The 25,153-nt window shown below is 49.2% G+C and overlaps 1 protein-coding gene across 12 annotated transcripts in view; it reads right to left on the bottom strand.

The window, feature by feature from the left end:
- Positions 1–10,165: 10,165 nt before the first annotated feature.
- meis2a (Meis homeobox 2a) overlaps positions 10,166–25,153 on the bottom strand; it is an 88,618-nt gene continuing 73,630 nt past the window's right edge. For 4 of the 12 annotated variants that reach the window (XM_076017671.1, XM_076017676.1, XM_076017673.1 and 1 more), the window contains exons 10-12: positions 18,046–18,104; positions 16,686–16,796; positions 10,166–12,268 (exon numbers count right to left, since the gene is read on the bottom strand). In XM_076017671.1, the coding sequence (XP_075873786.1) occupies positions 11,931–12,268; positions 16,686–16,796; positions 18,046–18,104 (508 nt within the window). In that variant the 3' untranslated portion in view covers positions 10,166–11,930. Of the gene's footprint in view, positions 12,269–15,895; positions 15,995–16,685; positions 16,797–18,045; positions 18,105–25,153 lie in introns of all 12 variants that reach the window. The other 8 variants (XM_076017678.1, XM_076017679.1, XM_076017681.1 and 5 more) reach the window with 3 other exon arrangements.

Below are 25,153 nucleotides of genomic sequence, written 5' to 3'. Positions count from 1 at the left end.
CCGGCGGGTTATTGGAAGTCCACTATTCACTCGGATGCATGTCTTGGCTCCATCTCTTCCACGTCCTGCTGTTTTATTCCTCTCCAGCCAGGCTGCTAGACAGACCGCTGGGACGCGGAGGATGAGAAAGACGGACAGAAGCAGAGACAGACAGATGGGGAGGTTCCACCTCTCCAGCAGACCACCAAACGGACATCCTCCACGCTCCTGTGTTATTTATGCGAGGAGAGCTCTGGCCCTCTTTTTTTCTGTTTCTGCCCAAGGCAGTGGTGATCTTTTAGAAGGGGTCTTCTCAGCCAGCAAGATATCACAGTGTGGAAATAAATAAAAGTTTTCCTGGATAAGTCAGAGTATGAAAGAAAATTTGTATTGCTTTTCCCCCTCTGGAGGACTTGAATAGCATCACTAGAAAAATAGAAGCAGCGCCTTTGCCCCGAGCCGAAGCAGTTATGAAGAGACTATTATTTTTAGGAAGCTGCGCCTGATAGGAGGCCGGTATTTAAAAATAACAGCGGAACATGAGAAAAATGGACTGTGGAAATTAAAATGGCAAATCAGGGCATCTTTGATTGACAGAGTGGAGGTCAGACGGTATGTTTTGGGGGGCAACTATAGCACGCTAACCACTCACAGGATGTGAGGGTCGAGGCCAGCTCAGTTAAGAGGCTTTCCAGAATTTGGGTCTGTGAACACCCCACGGATATCCCCCTAGACACTGACGTGACGTTGGATCAGGTGACCTCTGGGCCTGAAATGAGCCCGGAGGTGACAAAACTGAAGTTTGTTAATGCAACTCCTCGGCAGTCGGGATCGGAAAAATCGGAATACCCTCGAAAGTATGCGTTGAATGAGCTTCCTTCTAATTTAATTGTTCCACTTGGTGCAAAAATCTCCTTTCCATACATGGAACTTGCACCTTCTTTTGTGCCACAGAACACATTTATAGTCCTTGGACTGTGACCCGATACGCCATGTGTCCAGCCTGTGTGATGGTCCGTTGTGTAGCCAAAAACTCGCACATCAGCCATATTTTATCACAGCTATATTTACTTGTCAGCTTGAGTTTATTCCCGTTGCTCTTCTAAGGCGTACCATCATGAATAAAACCGAGGAGGTGAACACGGCGGTGGGTTACGTTGGGGGAGGGGGGGGGGGGTCTGTCAGAAACGAAAGGGATTGTGTGCTCGTGGTTGGAACCACAGGGGTGACATCCACGCACGGGGGCCGGCTGCACTGGCTTACGCCACCGGGAAAAGGTCAGCTCCCCTGAATGGCATTTGGACTGCGACACAAGTGACCCAGAAACTGGGTTATCTCCTACAATCAGCATGGGTCCAGAGGACGTCCGAGGGTACAGGTACCGGGGTCGGTACAGGCAGCGGGGAAGAGGAGAAGAGCACCGCACCCGTGACATTCTGAAAAACTCTGGCGTCACAAGAAAACACGGGCGGTGGACGACATCGGGGTAGAGACAACGCGTGATTCATCCAAAACAAACTGCGACTCACCCTTACCCTCCACTGGGAGCGTGATTGCCTGATGAGAACCGTCAGGAGGGGGGCTTGCCATTGCAAAATAAGTGCTCTCGGTTGGAGGTGGGCCTGGCGTTGGCGGGTGGCGGCAGTGGCCATACGGCCATCGCGGCACTGCGTCAACCACAGGCTTTCCAATTGGTGTAATCAGCGCCCCAAATCCAGTTGATAGGAGCGGGTCTGGCTCGGCAACACGACCGGGGCCTCGTTCTGAGAGAACTTCGCCTTTTGTCAAAACAAGCCCTCTGATCATCCACCACCGCAATACATGCTGGCAAGGAATACCACCACGCACTCCTCCGCTATGCTCCAACCGGGCTTGATTTTTGGAAGTGTATGAAAGGGCAGATGTGATTAGTTTTTCTGTTTTTTTTTGTTTTTTTTCTTGAATTGTTGCCTCGAGATACATAATATTTTTGGGGGGAGTGCGTGCAGGGATGGGAGCAGCCATTAAGCCAGGGATGTCAAGTAGATGAAGAGGCAGAGAAGGAGAAGAGGGGATGAGGTTGACTAGACTGAACTTTTTTTTTTGGTGATGCTTTATGAGTATTTTGTTGGGCCTTCCCCGCGCCCAGCAATTAACTATTTGGCTGGAAGCGCTGCGCCAGCTCCCGTACTCCGCAGCCCCGAGAAATGTGAGCCATTTATCACTTTTACAACTCATTTTCTCCTCCAAAACACTCCGCTCCCTGGGCCAGTCACCGCCGCGGCCGCTGCCGCTGCCGTGTCCTTGAGTTCCAGGTTTGACAGGTAAATATACACTTCCATCCAAACACATGTCCCACGTCGTCTATATTTGACTTATGGAAGGTCAGCCTGCGCGGGGATCCACGGCGCTGTTCATTTTGAGAGGCTTGATGATGTCACGTTGCGGTGCACCGAGGGTTACGACTCCCCGAGACCTGTTGCTGCACCAGTGCCGGAGTCAAACGTGTGCTGCTGTTCCCCTCCAATTTTTTTGGACTCTGAAACGCTCTCTACTGTACCTTGAGCGCGTCACTCCGCCGACAACATCCCAGTCCCGCCGGGATCTTCGCCCGGGTCACACAAGAGGGAAGGGATGAATGGAGCGATGTGATGTTGTCATTCAAAGCGCGACGGATCACTTGAACTCCTTCGCCCTCGGTTGTAATGACCCGGTGTAAGCACCTGTAGCGCGGTTTTCCCACCGGGTTTCTGCAGGAAACCCTACGCCGGGCCTTTCAGGTACGCAATAAAGTGCTTTTCACTTTCTGAGGACTTCCTGTCTCCAGTGGCGTTCTCCATTAACTCCTCACAGACAGACAAGAGCCCCGCTATTGGCCCGGACACTCTTTATCGCAGCAGTTATTCCCCACAGGTACGCCGCTACCTGGCCCGCAGATAAGATAGGGGGAGCCGGCAGCCTGTCATTATTGGCAGATGAAGGCTATCAGAGTATTGACAAGAGTTTACACTCCTTGTTGAGAAACAACGTTGGACTTGTGAGACGCTCTCGCACAGGGCTCTCATTGTGCGGGAGGGAGAGATATGAAGACCTGCAAGGTTCCCTTGTCGTCACACACCCAAATGGCCTTATGTCACAGCTGCTGCTGCTGCTGCTGCTGCTCCTCCTCCTCCTCCTCTTCACTTGGCTACTATTTATTTCCCACCAGCTGTAGTGATGTGCTAAAAAAAAGTTCTTGACAGCAGCGATTGCTTTTCAGCGCTGCAGCTTCCAACTGCTAACTGGTGCCACGCTAGCTGTGTACAACCCCCCCACACACACACACACCCCTCCTCCCCGCTTCTCCTCCTTACACGCTGTATGTCGCGGGAGATGCTCGCAGGGAGACACGCGGAAGTTATGGCGGAGACCTTGCGGGACGGAGGCTCCGGGGTTTATTTCTTAGCAACCCTCGCGGTGTCAGGCTCTGGCGATTTATGCATGGAACACGTGAAATGAAAGAAGTAAATAAATAAATGGAACGGAAAGTGCTGACGTGAGGCGCCTCGAGGACGCGTGCTTGTTTTTTTGTTTTGTTGTTGTTGTTGTTGTTTTAAATTGGAATTTGCGAAAGGTATCACCGGTTTTATTTAAGTTCGTTAAGCGTCCCCCCGCCACACACACACACACACACACACACACACACACACACACACAGTTGTCAGTGAGGAAATATTTGTTTTCTGTTGAAAAAAAAAAACTTTAAAAGGAAGCCAAAATATATGTGTATAAATCATATTTTATTTGTGCGCTTGCCTCAATTAAACTAACTTAACAAAAAGTAACTATTTAGCTATTTATATTTTTAAACTAATTTTTACAAGTTAAACTCCGTTGGTTTAAATTATCTTTTATTTATCTATTTATTGTCAGAATTCTTTAATTATCATCGCCTGCATTTAAAAAAAAAATACTATTCATTATTTTAAGGATTTTTCTTGGCATTGTAAACAAAAAAAGAAATAAATTCATTTTAGCGGTTTAGTTTTGTGTATGTCGTGTATAGTCCGACCATTTTCTTGTCGCATTTTAGAAGAGTTTAAATCTCCTTTTGCTCGCGTATTTTTTATCATCATTATTATTATTATTTTCATTCACGGATTCAAGTCAATGACTGTTTTTCTACTGATGTTGAAGTTGCTCGGTGCCACGTAATGATCGTTGTGTCTCCGGGATTTTTCCTCCAGAGGAAACGCTGGTGTGTAACTCCATCCCGGTGACACCAGGCACCCTCCACCTCCTCCCCCCCTCTCCTGGACGCCCCCACCACCCCCACTCAGACCCCACTATGTGCCATTACACTGTTTTGAAAAACAAGGAGAGTTTTTAACCGCCATCCGAGACGATAATGGTTACCGATTCTATACTTTCAGTCATAATCTTCAAGTGGGTCGTGATTAATGATGTCAGTGCTGTGCGGGTCCTTCAGGCCCCTGGCTGGATGACTTCAGCCCTCAAGCTCCCTTCTTTAAACTCTGCCTCTCTCTCACACACACACATATACAGTCTCAGACATGATCCTGAATTGTTCGTGTCTTTGTGCGTGTCGCGCGCATGCACGCACGGCACTGGAAAGAGCTGGGAGAGTCTGGCAACAAGTCCCCAGGTGCAAAGCACAATATTGACCCCGCAATCCATTTTTTATTGATTTTACCATCAGCGTGGCCGCCTAATACATGCATAAGGAGCCTTATACCTGTGAGTGAGAGCGTGATGAGGGTCCGCGCTGGTCAAGCGTGGTGCAGCCGTTCCTGGCTCTCGGCATCCAGAAGGACGTATAGCAGATAAGAAAGCAATGCGTGATGTTTTAGGCTGAACGTCGACGCAAAGAACGCGCGTTTGCACTTTTTGACGACTCCAAGGGCGCGTTCCTTCATTTCTGTGGCTCTGTAAACACATTTGCCTCCTCCTCCAGGGGTCGCCATCCTGTAATAGCAGTGCGCCTCAGGGCGCGTTGGGGAGTGGGTCTCCACCCCCCCCCCCCCCCCCCCCCCCCACCACCACCACCACCACCCCTACCCCCACCCCCACCCTCTTAAAATAAACAAAAACATTTGTCAGGCCAACAGCGGTGTTCATAATTAATTCATCCGAAACTCGCGCCGTCTCTTTAGAAGCTCGCTCTAATCAATAAAGGGAGAAATTATTTTAGGAATCACTCTCACCCTGTGTTCCTCTCCCTCTGCGTGCGTGCGCGCGCGCGCGAGCCCTCCTCTGTTATTTACAGTTCTTGTGAAATGTCTCACTCGGCTGCCCTCGGCTCCTCGCGAGATATTTCTAACCCTATTTTAAGCTCTGGCCCTGCAAAAAAAAGAGGCGTATATATCTAACTGCGAAATGATATAAATAAATATAAATAAACTTAATGCATCAGCGCATAAATTGATGCTAATCGATGCTGTCTCCACTAAAACTGCAAGCACTTCCCTCTCGTAATGGAATGGTGCCAGATTTACGCGCGGATCCTCCGGCTTCTGGAGCCATAAACCGGGATTATTTCACTTGGAAAAGCCGGTCAAATGTTGACAACCGCGGGGGCCGTTGCTTCGCACAAGAAGGGAGGGGGGTGGTGTGCATGGGCCCGAGGCTCGGCTAATTAAATCTTAACTGATTGAAATAAAGGCCCGAGCACCTCAAGGCTTGAACTAAACTCCGGCTATTTTCCTTTTTATTGCGCTTTATTTATTCTGTGCGTCCTCACCACTGGCCATTGCGCATTTCTCCGCGTCCTCTCCCTCGCCCCAAACCCCTGTAGCTATATTATTTGACTAATTATGATTTTCACATCATTAAGATTTATATTTTTGCGGGGGTGAGGGTGCGTTGTTGGGAGAAGGAGGGGGAGGTGGAGGAAGTGTGGCTGTGGTGGTTAGGGGGTGACTGTCACTCATCTTTAAGAAGACAAGCAGCGCTGAAGTGTGAAGAGAGGAGGGGAAATAGCCTCGGCTCATCTTTAAAAAATAAATAAAGACCAGAATATCAGCCATCCGGTTGGTTTTGTTTATAGTTGTTCCCCTAAATGCACATTCTATGCCAGCTAATATGTTAGAAATATGCCTGCACTCTTTATTAATACTATATATATATATATATATATATATATATATATATATATATATATATATATATATATATATATATATGTACGTACATACATACGTATATATGTATGTATATTAAATAGGAAAAACAAATCACTTGCTATCGTTGCTAATCTACACATTTAGATAATATTCCAGAATATAAAGTTCTTCCTTTATTTTCATTCTCTTTCTCTTTCTTTTTGTTTTTCCAAATGCCATCGAACAAACGCGGTGGTGCTCCTGCGCAAAAGGGCACCAGTGAGGGGTGGGGGGCTAAATCCGTGGAAGCGCTCCTTTTTTTTTGCCCCCCTCCTTTCCATTGTCTGAGGAAATGCTATCATAAATGATAAATAGATAATGGAGCTGTCTCCCGTAGACACGTTCATCAGCGGTAAATGGGAGCTGGCGCGCGGCACCGCCGAGAATTAAGGCGCAAGAGTTTGCAACATTCCTGCAGGGGATAAGTTGTTGACAATTAAAGAACACACACGCACGGAGGGAGAGAGAGAGGGAGAGGGCTACGTGCACTGGCCGCCCTTTGTCCACCCCCCACCCCCCTCCTTCTTCCCCCTCCTCCTTATTATTGTCAGATTGCGTTTAAGTCGCAGTGCTTTATTTTCAATTTACACCGCAGTGAGATTCAGGTCAGAGATGAACAACCTGCACGGTGATATTCGAGCGCTCTTGCTGATGTGCGGCGGTTTCGCCGACCTCAATTTGGTGTCAGCACGCGTTTTATGCCGTTTTAAATCTCCCTGGCGTAAAAAGTTATCTTTTTTTTCTTTCGCCGCAAAGGGTAGATAAATATTATTTACTTTAAAAAACGCTCTGAAAGAAAAATAAAAAATAAAAAATAAAAAATCGAGAGGGAAAGGGAGCATTTCCCGGGAAGGCAAACTCGACAAAAGCGTGCGTAAAGTTTTGGCTCCTCTCGCTCTCGGTTTGTGGAGATTATTAACCAAAAAAAAGAAAAACGGAAGAAAAAAAAAGAGGGAGAGAAGCCCGTCCCCTGTTGGAGAAAACCTTTTCGGTGGTGCTATAATAAACCATTTTCCCTGGGCTTTATTGATCAGTCACTCTGAGCTAATGTAATTATCCTCATCAATAGGGGGACTGCAGGGAGAATCATTATGCGGTTGACATTGATAAATGATCAGCCAAATGCGGCCCTTTTTTCCCTCCCCTCCTCCCTCTCTCTCTCCCCTCCTCCCTCCCAGGGACCCCAGCCTCTGACCCGCTCACACAGGCCCGCAGCCTACATAACGTAGTCATAGAAACACCTTATGGCAAGAGGGGAGAAAACTGCTGAAACGTTTTTTTTTCCTCTCCCTTTCACAGAAAGGAGGGCATCGCACGCGCGCGCGCGCACGCACACTGCATTCACACACACACACACACACACACACACACACACACACACACACACACACACACGCACACACACAAAAAGGCCCCGAGACTGTCCCCCCAGAGCGAGCCATTTTGGGGAGAGCCAGCTGCAGAGCGAAGGACACTCGGCCCCCGCGTGTGCACGCGTTCCTCGATCACGGTCCGAATCAGCTTGCTTAAAAGCAACAACAAAAAACTACTTTACCCTCTTTTTTTTTTTTTTTTTTTACATCCTCCGTAGAAAATGTCTCCCCGTCTCCCCAGTGTGCAACAGATGCGCCACTTTAAAAGGCAAAAACGCGCAAATTCGTCCTCTCAGACTCTCCAGCGCACACACACAGTCACACAGAGAGAGAGAGAGCCAATAACATGAGCATTATTAACACGTTGCCTCTAAAACGCACGCGGGCTGAGCCTTGTGCGTGCGGCCGCGCACGCGCGTGCATGCGTGGACTTTTAATATTGTTGCGCGCGAGGAGCGGGCTTGCATTGTTGCAGCGGCGCGCGGGGAATATATTCCTTATTTTATTCGTGCAGCGGCGGCCCGGACTGGCTTTGACAGGGAGGAGATGAAGGGGAGGAGTTGTTTAGCTCGGCAGGATCATCCATCATCCCTGTCACGGCGAATCGGCAAAAGGAAAGCAGCAGAGGCAATCTACCTTCTGTCTCATCGGGGGGAAGGAGAGGGGCGGTGGGGAGGGGAGGGGAGGGGGTGGGGGGCTGGGGGAGTGGGGGGCAGCAGAGGAGGGAGAAAAGAAGAAGGAGGGGAAAAAAAACTATTAATATTAAAATCCTCTCCATCCACAGTAATCCTCACGTTTTCTCTTCTTTTTCATCTGATAATCTCCGCACAAAACGGAGGGCTTCTTCCTTCCGTTTTATCCGCGGAATAATAGAGCGCAAGAAAAACAAAAAGGGCTTTTAAGGGGTTTTTGAATAGTACCGAGGACGAGGGGGGAAAAAAAGAAAGATGCTCCATTATGGAGTCTGCTGTTTTAAGAAAAGGAGGAGAGAGAACGAATAAATATCTCTGCTCGGTGAAATCGTGTTGAAGCAGTTGTTGAATTTGTGTAAAATGACGGGGAACTGTGTGGATGCGTCACGTTGGAACAAAGAGCGAATTGTGAATTTTGATATAAAAATTCCGGCTATTTACATTTTGGTAAAGGGAAGGGGAAAAACCCAGCTAACACATTGAATAACTGTTGATGCAAGGCCAGGAAAGAGGGGCACGTGCACGCGGTAATCTGCACTGCGAAGTGTGCACACATTTCATTTAGGCGTCACCGTAATTTTCATCAAATATTTTTTTTTCTGAATAAATCCCAAAAGCCAACAGAATATAAATATATATTTACTAAAAAGGCCCGCGGAATAAGGGAATTTGTAGGCCTATTATATATCAAGGAGAAAATATTATATTTATTTACATTAAATTGATTTTTTAAAAAATGTAAAGATTTTAATAAATATTGCATATTTATTTAATTATAGACGAGTTGCCCGAAATAACCTTTATTCTTATTTTTTCTCAATAAACCTTAAAAATAATATTAAATCGTTTTCATTAATATAAAAATCAGAAAGCCGTTTGCTTTGTGTACAGTAAATACAGATAATTAAAATAAACAATTCATATTAATTATACTTCATTATTGTTTTCGTCATTCTTATTTTTGTCATATTAGTTTCCCACGTTCTGCACTTAAATTCACCTATGGCGTGTTTTTATTTAAATCAAACCTTATTTTCATTAAAATAAATACAACATTAAAATTTGACTTATTTTAACTTACATGAGGCACATGAAATAATCATAGAAGAAATGTTGTCATTTTTGTTTGACGGCTTTAACTTGAACGGCTGCCGAGTCCGACCGGCACGGGCGGAGAGGAAGAAGAGAGAGAATCATGTCCTCTCGGAGCCCATCCTCTGCCGCAGTACTCTGTTCGGCCGACAGGCGGCGCCGGGAAACGGCAAAATATAAAGCAGACAGTGTGAGAAGGCCAGCAGCCATGGATCTCACTACAGGAGCAAAAATACACTGGGGACAAATTCTGCTTCTATTGTTTGCACGCCAAGAGAGTAAACTGTTTGTCCAACTGACGTAAACACTTTTCATAGATTTTTTTTTTTTAAATTACTATTATTTTAGTAGTTTCTCTAAAGAAAAATTAAAATGTTTTTAAATTACACAGTCATTTATAATCTTTCCACTATACTAAATAGACCAATATTAGAAAAGAATGGTTGGAAATTAGATTTTTATTTCCTTGAAACGTTTATTTCTGGCGTATTTTTGCTGCCTGTTTTAAAATTGAGGGCCTGAACTCTACTCTTTAATCACAGCCCTTCAAAATAATCTCATTTGTAATTTGCACACCAGTTGCTTGTAGCAATTTGCTCTCGCAATTTTGAGAATATTTCAAGGTGGTTTTCTCCCCATTATTATGTTTTAATTTTAGGACACAAATCAGTGGGTTGGTTGAAGAGCAGGTTTGAATTCTTCAACTTTTGCTGTTTATGTCTTTTTTTAAATTTACAAATTAAAAATGTTGTTGTTGTTTTTTCTTCAGGCAAATCCTGAAACATTTTCTTGGTAAAAATGATAACAATATTTGCAATACCGGTAATAAAAACACTCATGGGAATGTGGTAAAGAGCCTTTTTACAACACAGTTAATCACACAAAAATCTAACAAAAATCAAAAATGAAATATTTATTACAGCATTTGTGACCGAACACCTTTTAAACATTACGTCACAGTCCTCATACAAGTATTTAATGTAATTTTTGACAAAGCTTAAGGGAGACGGCATCTTATCATCTAGTGAGGAACACGTGCTGAAAAAGGAAGGAATTCATGGACATACAATATCAATGCCACAGCAGATCTGAAACTAGCAAAAAACATTCTTTTTCAATTGAGGTAAACACATAGAATATCTAACATGAAACAATTAATAGACTGAACTCTGTACGAAGTTTGTTACAATATTCTCTCAGCTTTTTTCCCCCCCAAAAGCATTGAGTTCATAATTTAAGTTTTTTTTTTCTCTTTTTTTCAGTAATAGTTTTTTTTTTGGTGCATCAACCGTCAAATGCCTCTCCAGTGCCACAGAATCAACGTTTGTGTCAGTATCGTCCTTTATGGCAAGACCGCTGATCCGCAGGTGAAGAAGAAGCGCTGCAGGATGTTGCTTTTCCGCTCTTTAAGCTTCCTTCAATAGGCTCTTACCGACGAGAGTCCAGGGTACAAAAAAATAAAATAATATTAAAATAAAAATGTATAAAACCAACACAATCCAGTGCTTGGGCAAGTCAAACAAAGAACTTTTTTTTCCTTTAAAAACTACAGGGCAACATTCATTCATGAACCAAAAAAAAAGAAAAAAAGAAAAAGAAAAATGAAGGGCATTACAAATGTTTTAAACTGAATCCTCTGGAGAGATCCGGTGTCATTTAGCAGCCTTTTCCCATCATGCCCTGCTCTTGTGGGGGACAGGACCTGCCCTCTGTGGTTTGGAGCCTTTTTTTGAGATGTTCCATCTTCTTATTGTTGTTTTTTGTCGTTGTTTTCATCTTCTTTTTTTTTTATAGTGCTGTGCTGCGAGACAGTTTCTCCTCCAGGAAGGAGCACACACAGTGTGAGAGAGAAAAGGTTAACCTTTCATCTAAAACTAGCTCAGGAAACATAAACCATGTGATCAACGAAAAAAATGCACAAGTTTTAACTTATTTATCTATACTTTTTATACTACAGTAGTTATAACTCTTGGAGTCTTTCTTGTCGTTTCTTTTTTTTTTTGTCTTTCGGAGCGCCTCAAATGAAAGTGTACTGAACATGTTTAGGATGGTATGTGTGAGAGTGTGCGCGCACCAAAAGTGTGTGTGTGTGTGTGTGTGTGTGTGTGTGTGTGTCTGTGTGTGTGTGTCTGTGAGAGAGAGAGAGAGAGAGATAGAGAGAGCGAGAGAGAGTGCGTGGATATGTATGTATGTATGTGTCTGTGTGTGTGTGTTTGGGTTGTTGTTGTTGTTTTCATTTCGGATGTGTGTGCATCTTGTCCATTCTTTTGCACTTGTGTACGTCACAACATCCTCCGCTGTTGATCTTTACCAAAAGCCCAAGACTTTACAAAGTGTTCTTGTCAGCTTGGTCCTCCGTTTTGGATGAAAGTAACAAAATTGACAAGTCTTTTTTTTTAAAAAAAGGAAAAAAAAATATCACAGCTCATTTGGAATTCTGTTTCTTGAGTGTCAAATTCTGGTCAAAAGTGTTATTATTCTTAAAAATAGCCTCAAAATAGGATTTATTGTTGGCTGCTGCTTTTGTGTGTGTGTGTGTGTGTGTTTTTTTTTTTTTTTTTTGGTTTTTATTATTATTTTTATTTCTTCTTTTTTTTTTTCAAACTGTTTTCTTGTCGTAGCTGCTGTCGTCATGGTAGCAAAGTTCCCTTATATCATTGGGCGTGGATGTCCAGGCCTTGTCCTCCAGCACTGGGGTCTATGGGAGTGAGCAAAGGGGGTCTCTGTGCAGACGCGGCCGTCGCGGGGTGTGCCGAGGGTCCTCCATGCATCAGCATGGCGTGGTGGTGGTGGTGGTGGTGGTGGTGGTGGGGGTGGTGGGGGTGATGCGGGTGGGGGAGGTCGGGCAGGTAGGCGGCGTGGAGAGGGGGTCTGCGTCGGAGCTGGGAGGGGTGAGAGGTCATCTGGTGGGGGCCGGGGTAGGTATGCGGGGCCATGCTCATGCCCACAGGACCGCTCTGAGGTACGAACTCCCCTGGCATGCCTGGCAGACCTGCGAGAGCCACAGAAGAAGAAGAGGGAGGAGAAAGAATAAATTCACCCAGTCAATAAAACCATTTTCCCACCCCAACTGCAATTCTCCGTCTGCCATTAACGGGCCTTAAATTCAATTCAAAAACAGCCTCGGCAACAAAGAGCTTATCAGATTTTATGACACGGGGAACTGCGGCGGCGCTTTTAGCTCCGACGAGTAAAGAGAGACATTATTGCGCCGGGCTATTTTCGGCTATGGTGAGTGGTTTACAATGCCCAATAGCGCTGTGGTCAGGGCCCGGTCTGGAAAATGATCCTTGGTCATCCACAGACACTCGGGTCTCGGCGGATGTGAGGAAAAGCGACCGGTCGTATTGATACGGGCGAAGCGCTAATACTTTTACGAGTGGAGCAGTCGATTCCCCCGGCTGACGTTAGTGACAAGCCAAACAGGCGCTCTGCCTCTCGGGGGGACGAGCTGCTGTGAACATATTGGATTAGGAATCCCTAAAAGAAGTTTTTTCTTCCCCTCCCTCTCTCTCTCTCTCTCTCTCTCTTTCCCTCTGGTAGCTGTGAGCGTTCCAGGCTCGCTGCTATTAAAACTGCATTCTAGTCAAGAGCAGAGAGCAGTGAGGATAATAAAAGAAAAAGAAAGTGAAGACAAAACAGAAGAAAGAGCAGGTGACAGTGAAGATCCCCTTTCCTGATTCATTACCCAACAAAAACCTCTACACTTAGCCCTTTGTTTACAGCCTCCCACAAAATGGCTGTGTTTTTTTTATTTATTGACTGAGGTTTTGCTGCTCCGTCCCTCCTGTTTTGGCCATTTGGTTGCCAACCTGGGAGAGTCACTCCTGCCCTTTGTGACATCACAACACGTCGATCTGTGTTTTTGGAACACGCCTCCTTGAAAGGCGGAGCCGGAGGGAGAAGTTCAGGATTTGGACTTTTTTTGTTTTTTTTCCAGGGAGGTCAGCGACAGGCTAAAGACGCATAGAAAACAACCGGGGACTTTTCGCATCAAGTGGCTCCTTTAAAGGCAAAAAAAAAAGAAGTGCTTCATATGCAAAAGGCCCCTCAGCATGCTGGCTTCTCTCACGCTGTGACAGCACAGCCGGATCAACAGTGCCACTGTTCTGCTCCTTTCAGTTTGTTTGTAATCAGAAAGGTGGGGGAGAGAGAGAGGGAAAAAAAAAGGTAAGACAGTTCCTGGAGCCAGGGGCTAGAGTATGGGAACCTGGCTGGTCTAGGGGGCCTGGACCTTGGGGAGAGGCTAGCCAGCGAGCAGGGGGTCCCGTTGGAGCCAGGGGGCCTGGGTCTGGGATTGGGTCTGGGCCGACCTGCTTTGTAATGTGAACCCCTGGGGGATTAGGAGCTGTAATAGGAGGGGAGAGGTCGGCGTGAGGTCACTAGGCATGCTCACTCTCCGCATTCCTCCACCTTGGTACACTGCAATTAGGAAATTACACTGGAGGGCCCTGGTGAGCGAGGGAGGGGCAGGGGGGGCAAAGAGTGGAGGAAGAAGGACAGGAAAAAAAAAAAAGAAAAACAGTGGGGTGGGGACAGCAAAGGCCAAGATTAATGACCGCTCTCATTGGTGGAAAAGCTGTGCCATTTTCTAATACTCCCCCCCTCCCCCCTCCAACCCACCGCGTGTCAGTTCATTTGAAATGCACGTGTTTATCAGAGCGGCTCTCTTAAAACCCCACTAGCCGGGGCTCGTAAAATAAATAAATCAGTCGGAGTGTTTTGCGGCGGCGCGATGGGCGCCCTCACCTCGACGTAACCTGCTGCCGCTCCTGTTAAAAGGGCCCAGCAGATGTTTTTGACACCGTAAGCTGCTAATCTGCTCTCTTGTAAGCTGCAGTCATTCTGCTAAGTAGATCTTAGACGCCCCGCGCACTCAAACCCCTCTTTCTTTTATTACCCGGAGTGCAAGAAAGAAGGGAAAAAAAAAACAACATCTGAAGACGATAACCGTGCCCTTAAAAAGAGAGAAGAAGAAGAAGAAGAAGAAAAAAAAAAGAACCCTCCTGTACACTGGCCTGCCTCTGCTGACTTGTTCTGCGCAGCTGCTGCTGTTATGGCGGCTGCGGCGGCGGCGTTCAATGGCTGGTCGTAATTAAGTACCAAATACGCCATATTGTGCGGCTGTGTAATCAAATCAAGAGAGGATAATATTCCTCTATATTAAGCTATTAATGTAATTGGTCATGAAGCGTAAAGTATGTTACGTAATTAAATAGTCTCAAAATTATATAGCCCCCTATATTAAGAATTAGCCAACCTGAGCAAATGTTGTCTCTATGTGGCTGTTTTAGGGAACATTGCTCTCTGATTTTTTTTTTCTCCCCCTTCCCCTCTCTCTCTCTCTCTCTCTCGCTCTCGAACCAGCTGCCATTAAGCGAAGACGGAGGAGAGGAGAGGAGAAACGGCGAGGAAGCAGAGCAGCGGCGGTGGCGAGGGTGAAATGATGTCTGTCGGCAGAAGTGGCGCCGTGACCCCTTGAAAAATCCAGTCTCCATTTACATATAAAGGGTTCTTTTAATCAAGGTAAGTGTTATTATATTGTGCCTCATTGGGCAAAGGAGGTTTGGGTGTTAAAATAAAGCCTCCCTGCCGCCGCCGCTGTGCTGTACGTCTTGATTCTTCAGCACTGTGGCGGGAAACCAGGTCCGGCTTTAATCGAAGGCTGTTTTGCTTCCCCTCCTCCTCCTCCTCCTCCTCCTCCTCCACCTCCTCCTCCTCTCCATTGCACCCATGGTCGCATCCAAAGCTCTTATAAATTCATCTTCTTTTTTTTTTTTTGCACTTGTCTGCAAGTCTCCGGTCAGGCTAGTCAACACCCCATCTCCCCCCCTTAGCGCCCCTCACCACCGCCACCACCTCCTCCCCCTTAAATCGTCTTCCCTCCAGTAAAAAATAATCAAAACACACAGCTCCTCCAAATAACACACACACACACACACACACACACGCGGTCATTCCTCCCCGTTGCACAGCTCAACCCAAACCCCCAGTGAAGGATCGTCCGTGTCACCCAAGGCCCGTATATCTCGCTCGGGGACCATAATGTACTGCGGTGTTCCCGTCTTTGCATATAAGATAATTTGGGCATCAATCCTCGGCCAGACAGATTTATGTCACTCGGAGGACAGTTTCACTTCTCCTTCTTTATCGCTTCACTGGAGCCTGCTTAATTTCTCCCCGTCAGCCCCCTTTCCCCCTGGAGATGTTATTTTTTCCCTAAATGTCCAACATTTGCATTGGCTGTCCGCGACAGGGAGAGCGATGGCGCTGTTGTGATAAATAAATTCTGCCGCTGCCACGCCGTGTTGCTCCTCCTCCTCCTCGCACTCCTTCCCTCTCCTGACGCTGCCCGCCGTCGTCTGGCGCCACAAGTCGCTTCCTCTGTGTCCCTTCCTTTCTCTCTTGTTTTTTTTTTCTCGTCAGACCTCCCAAGTCTTTCACTTCCATCCTCCCTGACTTAATCCCCGTAAAAAGCCACTTGCATTCTGCCGTCGTCGTAGCCGTTGTTGGGGTGGCGGAAGGCGTGCATTCGCGGCGGAGGGGCGTGTTGTGGGGCGTGGACGTGTGAGGAAAACACAGAAAAAAAAAAAGAAAGCAAAAAGAGCCCAGTACTTACTTCCCCCTTTTTCTTTGCGTTTTGCTTTACAAGCTGGAGGTTACATGTAGTGCCATTGCCCATCCATGCCCATATTCATCCCCATTCCACTCATAGGCCCTAGAAAGAGGAGAGAAATGCCAGAAAGAGGTCAGCGGGAGGTTGAGCGGCAGGTGAGACCCACGGCGGAGGGCGAGGCGGGATGAAGTCGGTCAGCTTCAGGTGGAAGAGAAGGGGGGAAATGTGAGGAAGTAGCAGCGTCTCATTATTGTGTGCGTGTGTGTGTGTGTGTGTGTGTGTGTGTGTGTGTGTGTGTGTGTGTGTGTGTTTAAACATGACAAGACTCTTGTTGCAGGATCAGATCAGTGCGACAGATTTGCTCAGGTGCGTTAGAGAAAAGTCACAGCAAGGGGAAGCAGGAGCCTGGCGGCGTTGCCTCGGAAGAGACGCAGCGTTTGCTGTGTTACTGGTCCTGCTGGTGGTGCTGCTGGTGGTTAGTGTCGGTTTAGCCCGGCTTCAGTTCTGCTGAATCTCATGCTCTGCATGCAAGCTACGCCAGGGCCGACCGGCCTCGTGTTGACCGAGGGAAGTTTCCGCTACGGCAGGCAGGACTAAAAAGCTGCGTTCAACAGCAAATCGGGCACCGCAGTGAAAACACACAACTTCCTGTTTGGTTTTTCCCGTCAAACTCGGGCTTCACTTTTAGGCAGCGCGCTTCACGCCGCAGCTGCCAATCTGCCCGATTTGGTGTGAACGCAGCCCGAGGGGGGTAAGAGGAAGAGGAAGAGGAGCAGGAGGGAGACGGACTCACCAGCCGGCCGGATCCCCATGTGTTGCTGGCCGTCCAGCACGAAGCTGCCCATCGGCTGGCCCTCAGGACTGTATGCAGCTCCTTGGCTCACTGAAGGATCAAGAAGAAAACCTGATTGTAGTCAAAACGTGGACATGAAAAAGGGAGGAGGGGAGGAGGAGGAGGAGGAAGAGGAAGGAGAAGAAGAAGAAGAGAAAACACACCAGACAATCAGCAATTGTCCCAGCTTGAGCCCAAACACACTGTAAGACATTGTGCTCATGTTTGCCGACCGCACTGGCTGACGCGTGGCGTGCACACACGCGTACAGCGGGTCCCAAGCGCGCATGCCGTCATGCACGCACAAACACACACACGCGCACACGCACAAACACGCACACTCAGTCAATGTCTTTCGAAAGCAGCGACATTGTTCGCCGGCCTCGGTAGGAGAAGAAAGCATGCAGTTTGACTGGATGGGAAGTATTTCTGCACTGGCAGCCAGTTCACTAAGTCAGCGTTCTAATCGCTGAGTGGAGATAGCATCAAAGATGTACATGACGGGGCGTTCTGCTGGATCTAGCAGCAGTACAGAGGAATAAGTCGCAATTCATTTCCTCAGATGGGTCTTGTTTGTTTTGCTGTTTTTTGGGGGCTTTTTTTATTAGCGCTAATTAGCTAATGCTCTTTGGGGAGCGGGGAAAACAGCGCGTTCTGGCAGCACGGCGGCATTATCTCGGGTAATCTCTAATTCGTGAAAGATTAGGAGGGCCCGTTAGTCATGCTAGTTTTTTTTTTTTTTGTGTGTGTGTGTGGAAACAGTTGATTGACGCACAGAATCGTGGCAGATATTCCAGAGATGAAGAGAGTCACCTGCCTTTAGTAAATATATCTGATTTTGACTTCCACCTGGTGTTTGGTTAAAATGCCTCTAGAGATTCTTATTTTATTTTGGGGGAGATTCTGTATGTAGAAACTGAAATAAAAATGTTCACTTCAAAGGTTTTGATCTTAATCCACCATTAAGGCCAACGAATGTAAAGTGACACAAGCTGTAAAATGTCACTGCTGACAGAGAGGGCGCTAACAGCCGCTAACGGGAAAGTCTACAATTAGAGTCAATCAGCAAATGGCCAGCGCCACCGGCCGAAGACATCTAAAGGAGAAAACAGGAAGGAAAGGGAGAGTCAATGGGGGGGAGGAGGAGGAGGAGGAGGAGGAGGAGGAGGGGAGACGGCGCAAGGTGCCCCTTAAAAATGAAAAAAGGAAACGGGCTTCAGGCGCGAGTCGCATGCCAGAGGAAGGATCTGGGAGGACGGCAACTACTGTACGCCGTCTCAGAGAGTTGCTTCTCTGCCTTCGTCTCAGTTTTTTTTTTTACCTGCTCGATTTGACTGGTCGATCATGGGCTGTACTATTCTTCTCCTGGCGTTAATGAACCTGGAAGAGCAGAGACAGAAAGAGAGAGAGAGAGAGAGACAAAAAAAAAAAAGAAACGTTAAATCACTCCTGCTTTTTCCAAAACGATTCATCACCGGCCGGCAACAGCAGAGACAAAACGTTTTTTTTTTTTTGTTTTTTTCTTCTTCCCGGTGGCAACATTAGCCGCCGGGAGCTTCCAGAGAGGCGCCCGCAACAAAACCTGCACAAACAAAAGGGCAATTGTGCACCGACTTGGGAACCCAGCGAGGGATACTTTTAATGTTCCTTATGATCTACACGCACCCCACCCCCACCCACCCCTCTTTTAATAAAGCTTTTGATTACGTCCGGTTGCTATAGGCGCCGGGGAGACATTCCTCAAGTATTAAGTGCAGCTTGGGCCATCGCGGCCGGAGAACCTTCATCGCCTTCATCACGGGCGAATCTCCGGGCCTCTTGATCGCCCGCTGGAATCTCACAGTTTTTATTTTTTTGTTTTTGTTTTGTTTTTTACAGCATGCAAATGGCTCCTTTCATCCTCCCCCCCCCACCCCCACCCCACCCCACCACCACCACTGCCTCCACCTCCACCCTGCGCCCCTCCCTCCCCTATTGTGGGACCCCCGCTCTGGCTCGCATTGCAGGGGGTGCTGCTGCTCCGCCTCCCCCGACCCCTCTCCCCTTCTCTCTTTTTTTTTTTTTGTCCAGCTGTCTAGAAATGAGGACCAGGCATGGGCCACTCGGCTCTTTCACAAGGTATTGTTATGTCAGCGAGCCCATCAATTAGGCTGTCTGAAGTTTTATCACCGCCACGGCCGGCGAATAAGTGCAGCTCCACAAAAGCCAACCCAGCCGGGCCCTGCTCCCGTGGAGCCCGAGGTCACCCGGAGGTGAGTGCCAGCCAGGGGCAGCCACCTTACTGTTTTATTATTTTTTACATTTTTTTTTACTTGCTGCCTTGGGCTGCGCCAGACGCCAAAACTGGTCACTCAGGCTGAGCCGGATGTCTCCCGTGCTTCTCCCCTGTTTTTTGTCCTTATCTTTTTCTTTTTTTTTTTCTTCTCCAATTCCTGCTCAGCAAAAACTCAAAATGAAATGCGAGCCTTGTTCGGCGACACAGGTACGGCCATGTGTTTGACATTACGGAGGGAGTTCCAACTCAGGTCGGGGCTGTCCGGCGGCGCGATGCTTAACAAAGCAGAAGAGCAAAAAAAAAAAAAAAAAAAAAAAAAAAAATGCTCTCTGGCTAAAGAAGTGGTCATTAGAAATAAGGCGAGGGGCTACTGGAGCTGGAACCAATTTGAGCTCCTAATCCCCCCATGAAACCGCGATACCTGCCCTCACCTTCTTCAATGAACTTAAAGGGCTGTAATCTGGTCGACTCAAAGAGACGCGGCTAAACGTACAAAATGCGCAGCAGTTGAGGGAGAGAGAGAGAGAGAAAATAAAGAGGGAGGCGCAGCTCGTTTGCCAGGGGGCATCCAGAGTGCAGGTACACGCAGGGTTTTTGCCGCCAGCCCGGGGGAGAGAGAGAGAGAGAGAGAGAGAGAGAGAGAGAGAGAGAGAAAGATGAAACACATCCATATGGGAGCAGAGTGAAAGTAAAGTTGAGGGAGGGGGGGGCGGAGGTGGGGTGGGGCGAAGTCAAGGAGCGTCAGACCGGGCGCAATTGAAAAATGGCGACGAGTTGAGGCCAAACCCCCCCCCCCCCCCCCGTTGACTGTGAAGGCGCGCTCTTCTTCCGAGTCGTTCGTTAGAACAAAAGAGACGTTTGCCGCGAATGCCTGTGGCGCTCGAGAGCAGGCGCAGACGAACCGCCGCAGGCGCAGAAGAGAGAGAGAGGAAAAAAAATCCCAGCCGGGCGAGTCGGTGGACGGCGGACGCATTCTTTGGCGAACGCGCTTCCTCCTCTCGCTGCAGCCGTCCCGCCCCCTTTCTCTCTCTCTCTCCGATCGCTACCCCCGGGCCTCCAAAATCACCACCACATGCATTCATACCTATTCTGGGACATAACCATAAACACATAATATTAGGAATGTTCTTCGCAGGTGCTAAATATACCCATATGGTCGGCGCCGACTGTTTCTGCGATGCAGCGGGAGGGTTTGATCAAAGTTTCAGATGTCCTGCTCTCTCTCTCTCTCTCTCTCTCTCTCTCTCTCGCTCGCTCGCTCGCTCGACCCTCGCTCCTTTTGTTTAACATTTTGCCGTGCGCTTGTATCCTTCTCGAACCTCGTAGCGTGACGTAGCCGGGGCGGGGTGCGGTGGTGCGGTGCGGAGGGGGGTTAGGGGTGGGTGGGTGGTTGGGGGGGGGGGGGGGGTGTTTATGGACCTCTTGAAATGTTTAATTTTCGAGTATGAAAACAATTTACTGCGATGCGCGGATGTCGGGCCGCCTCCGGGATGGCCCTGCTTTCTGTCAGCAGCAGCCCCCCCACTACCCCCCAACCCCCCTCCCCCCCACCCGTCCAACTAGCTAACCAGACTCGTATCTCACGCGACCGCAGGCTCTGTTTTGGTTCTCCGACGACGTTGCCGCAGCAACTGTGGAAGGCGATGCTGCACGTCGGAGGCCGTTGGGGTTGGTCGGGGTTGGTCAGGGGGGTGGGGTGGGGATGACCAATGGGGCCCCACCCGGTGGCCTCCAAGCACCTTTTATCAGCCCCAGCAAAGCCAATTGAGATTATCAGAGCCGGGCCTGATAAGAGTGTTTTCCCTCCACCCGTGAGCTGCTAATGGTGTGTGCTTAGAGCAACGCGGGCCCAGGAATCCTCCGGGAGACGAGCGCCGGTCAACTGGGGATGGACAGATGGATGGATGGATGGATGGTGAGGACCCGAGGGGGCCCACCTCCCTTCCCCCCGACCCCCGCGGAGAAAGACTCGGAAGGTTGACCACAGGGACTCTCGGAATTCCCAACCACTCGCTAAAACATACATGCGCCGCGCCGTAAATCCACACGTTGACGCGGCCGACGCGACCACAAGCACCGCCAGTGTGTCTGTAAGCTAACCAGAACACGGCAGGCTCGCGGGGGATACCGGCAAAGAAAGAGGGAGAGAAAAAAAAGAAAAACCCTCCTAGCCGTAGCCCCGTGTTTTATTATCTACATCTGGTGGTCTAGCTTATTATGGCCCTGCCTCTGCTCAGTGTTAGCGCAGAAACACCAACACACACACACACACACACAGAGCTGAAGTACACAGAGCACCTCTCAGCATGGGAACTCCATGCTGTCTTCAAACAAATAATTAAAAGCAAGGTTATGGGGTCAGGAGGAGGTCATTCCTGGGGATACCGCTCAGAATGCGTACATTAGCCCAGGAGGAGGCGGCCCGGTGGGGGCACAGCGCTCCGCCGCAGTTCCCCTCCCAGCCACTGAGCGGCCAGTGCGTTTTCTCAAGCAGTTTTTTTGCCGGTTAATGCACTCGCAAATGGCCATCAGCATGTTCTTTGCAGCCAGTGCAGTGTTTTTTTTTTTTAATATATATTATTTTCAATTGACAGCAATTTCAAATGTCTCACTGGACACATGGACGTGTGAACCAGCAATTAAGGCTTCATCCCTGCTTTGAGAAAACCTGATTTTTAGCCTCACGAAGAACTCTGAAAGCCATCGAGGCCGAAACCCCCCCGGACACTGACGACCTGCACGGGCACTATCTCAGCCTGTCTTTCTTCAGCGTGTGTGTGTGTGTGTGTGTGTGTGTGTGTGTGTGTGTGTGTGTGGAGTTTCAGCGTGGAAAAGAATGAAAAACCCAGATATTACGGCACAAAGCAAGTCAGGCCACGTTTGGGGGGGTCAAACTGTTTTCTCCGTGCATGCGTCTACGCTCCACACAACCCGAGTGAAGTCAGAGGGGTCACACCAGATCTGCCGCTACAAATTTGAGGTGGGCGGTAGAAGGTGCAGTTTGGCCTGGCCAAACACTTGAAGTGGGATCCGGCTGCTTTCCTGTGAAAATGTTAAGCTAAACACCACAGAGGAGGAAGGCGGACGATGCAGCGACTTTAAAACAGAGCTGCAAATATTCACCGGCGTCCCCAGGTTCGCCTTGCGTGCGTGCGTGTGCGCCAGCACAATAATCCCGACACGCTGCGAGGCTCCTCGGCAAAGTCTGCGCAGACGCAGCGGCTGCGAGTCTCCACAGGAGGAGCCCAGCTCCGGGGAAATAACAGACAGATATGAACGATGGAGCCAAGGTAGCGGGAGTCCACTTGACGCGCGGGGCTCTCCTCTCCGCTTGGCTGGATCAACACACTCGCCGCACCCCCCAACCCCCAACCCCTCCCAGTCGCTAATATCTTTTGCACTCACGCGGGGCGGCGCAGCGTCTGCAAAGGTGTTTAATACCCTCGGCCCGGCGCGCTGTGTTGTGATACGGCCAGCGTGTGTGCGAGTGTGGAGGAACGGACGAGATGTGCTGTGCTGTGCTGTGCTGTGCTGTGCTGTGCTGTGGCGGCGGAGCAGAACCAGAGCCTTCGGTCCCAGTTGTGGAACCGCCGCGCCGCTGTCCCTCTTTTAGGAAGTGCTGCATCATCACCAAGAGGACCGACGGGCCAAAAAAGTTTGCTCACGCAAAGTAAAGTAGGACAAGTGGTGGGGGCGCAAAGGTGCACACAGCAGCAAAATCTGCGGCCTTTTGTTTGCGGCTCGCTGCCTCATCTCAGTCTGTCAGAAGAAGAAGAAGAAGAAGAAGAAGAAGAAAAAACCTGTTTCTTGTTATCTGACTTGCAGCCGCACCTGGTAACGCACTCCCGTTGTCGTCATTCCTTTCCCTGAGAAATCGTCATGCAACAAACCACCCGGCGCTGGAGCTTAGCCAAGACAAAAGAGAAAGGAACGCTGCTGTTGTTGCTGCTGCTGCTGCTGCTGCTGCTGCTGCTGCTGCTGCAACTGACAAAATGACTCTGTAGATTGGAGGGAATCCATCCAATCAGGAGGCGGCTGATAAAATTCAAAAAAACGGGAGGATGTGCAGAGAGAGAGGGGCATTCTGCAACCGAGGGGACAACTTTTGGAACTGCGACATCGTAAATGGAGTCGGTGTCAAGTCAGGCGGCGACGGCGGCGAGGACCAACGTGAACCCGTCCTCTGGTTCCGATTAGGACCTCGTTGCTTCCAACTCCAGGACGGAAACAAGATTCCAAACTTTCGGTGATTGAGACGCGAAACTCACAGCGGCGACCCCTCCCGACCCCTCCCGACCCCTCCCGACCCCGCCCTCGGTGTCGTTTGACCGGGAACCGGCATGCAAATTAACCGCATGAAGAGAGTGTTCAGTGTAAGCAAACACTAATTACGCTCAGGTCAGACGGTTGGGCGGAGGAGGCGGAGGAGGTGGTTGGAGTTCGAGGCTACTGAACCTCCAGCGCTGATCTACTGTAGTGTCAACAACGCTGATTGGATCAGCTCACGTGGTCGCCGACGGCGGAGCGGCGGTCCCCACTGACCCCCCCCCCCCCTCCTCTGAAGACGAGGGTTTATCGCAAACCCCCTCCCGACGGAGGGAGATACGGGACGCCTTCCCTCCTTCCACTCGGCGGCTTCCTCCCGCCTTAAGTCGAAACAGGATTCGGCAGACGCGAGCTGGGGCGCACATTACCTCACCGCCGCGTTTGATTTAGTGCAGATGTGAAGCCGAGCGAGGAGGGATCTCTCTCGTTTCTTCTCTTCCTCCTCCTCCTCCTTCTTGTTCTACTCCTTCTTCTTCTTCTTTTTTGAAGGCGAGCGCCTGTCTTTTTTAGGGCCGCCACCGTGTTTACATAGTTGTACCTCTGTCTCATCCACTGTGCCTGGCTGGCTGCCTCCCCCCTGCCCCCCCCCTTTTTTTTTTCCAAAAGGGGGTTTGGTGGGAGGAGGGGGGGGGGGGGGGGCAGCTGTTTCACCTCTCCTCTGTGGACTTTCACTGACCTGTTTTTCTTTCCTTTTTTATTACTCCACTCATTGCCCTTTTGTGGCACCCCCCCACTCTCTCTCTCCCTCACGCTCGCCCCTCTGCGAGCAACATTTGCGCTGCCGCTCCGTCACTCGCTCCTCCTCCTCCTCCTCCTCCTCCCCCTCCCCCTCCTCCGAGTCATTAAGGCCCCGAGTGGAAAATCAGACAAAGAATTATATATTTGTGTTGCAAACTGACACGATTTAACGAGCAGCTAATTAAAATAAATCAATAGCACTGCGGCAGGCTTCGCTCTCGCGATCTTCCCCGGTTCTGACGGAGGAGGGTGGGGGTGGTGGTGGTGGTGGTGCTGCAGGGAGCCTCAGTTTGGTTCTCTCGTCGTGCTCTCTCTCCTTTTACGACGTGCGTATTTGAATTTGTCAAGGTCCCGCCCCAATGCTCCAAAATAAAACAATCCTTTATTTATCTTTGCCCCCCTCCAACCCCCGACCACCAATCCAACACCTCCCGCACCCCCCTGCTGTCCAGAGAGGGCACGTCACCCTTGGGCCCTCGCCGTCCGGCAGCCCGACTGACCCCTCGCACGGCGGGCTGCGCGGCCCCAGCTGCCGACTGTCCGTCAAACACCTCCAGAGGAACGTTTGGCCAGGAAGAGCACGCTTGTTGCCCCCTTTGATCTCGGCGAGGCAGCAGCTGCTGCTCCACACAGCAGCACTTTGTTTCGCGTCTCCTGCGCGGCGCTCTGTCCTTCGGCATCAAAAAAAAAAAAAAGAAGAAGAAGAAAGCGGCAAAGAAAAAAGAAGGAGAAAAAGAAGAAGACTGCAGTCTGGAAGTAGGGGAGGGAGGAGGAACAGGAGGGTGGAGGGGTGTTTAGGCTGAAGAAGAAGGGGGAGGAGGAGGAGGAGGAGGAGGAGGAGGCGGGAGAAAAAAAACTTGCTCGTTTTGAGTCGGGCTAAAACATCAACAAGCTCTGACAACGGCGGCGGGGGTTTTTCTTGGCCCCGCCGCCGCTCTGAGGCATCTCCTGCCTGACGCTTCGCCCTCCCTTCCCTTTTAGCAGATATGATAGTTATTGTTCAAATCAGCCGGGGTGAATGGAATGGAGCGGGGCCAAGCCTGCCCCGGGCGTCAACACACCTGTATGAAAGAGTCCTTATTGTAGCAAC

This window comes from Nelusetta ayraudi, unplaced genomic scaffold (assembly GCF_046127955.1).
Source record: "Nelusetta ayraudi isolate G7.1 ecotype Tasmania unplaced genomic scaffold, CSIRO-AGI_Nayr_v1 ptg000007l, whole genome shotgun sequence".
Lineage (NCBI taxonomy): Eukaryota > Metazoa > Chordata > Actinopteri > Tetraodontiformes > Monacanthidae > Nelusetta > Nelusetta ayraudi.
This window is presented reverse-complemented; position numbering and strand designations above follow the sequence as displayed.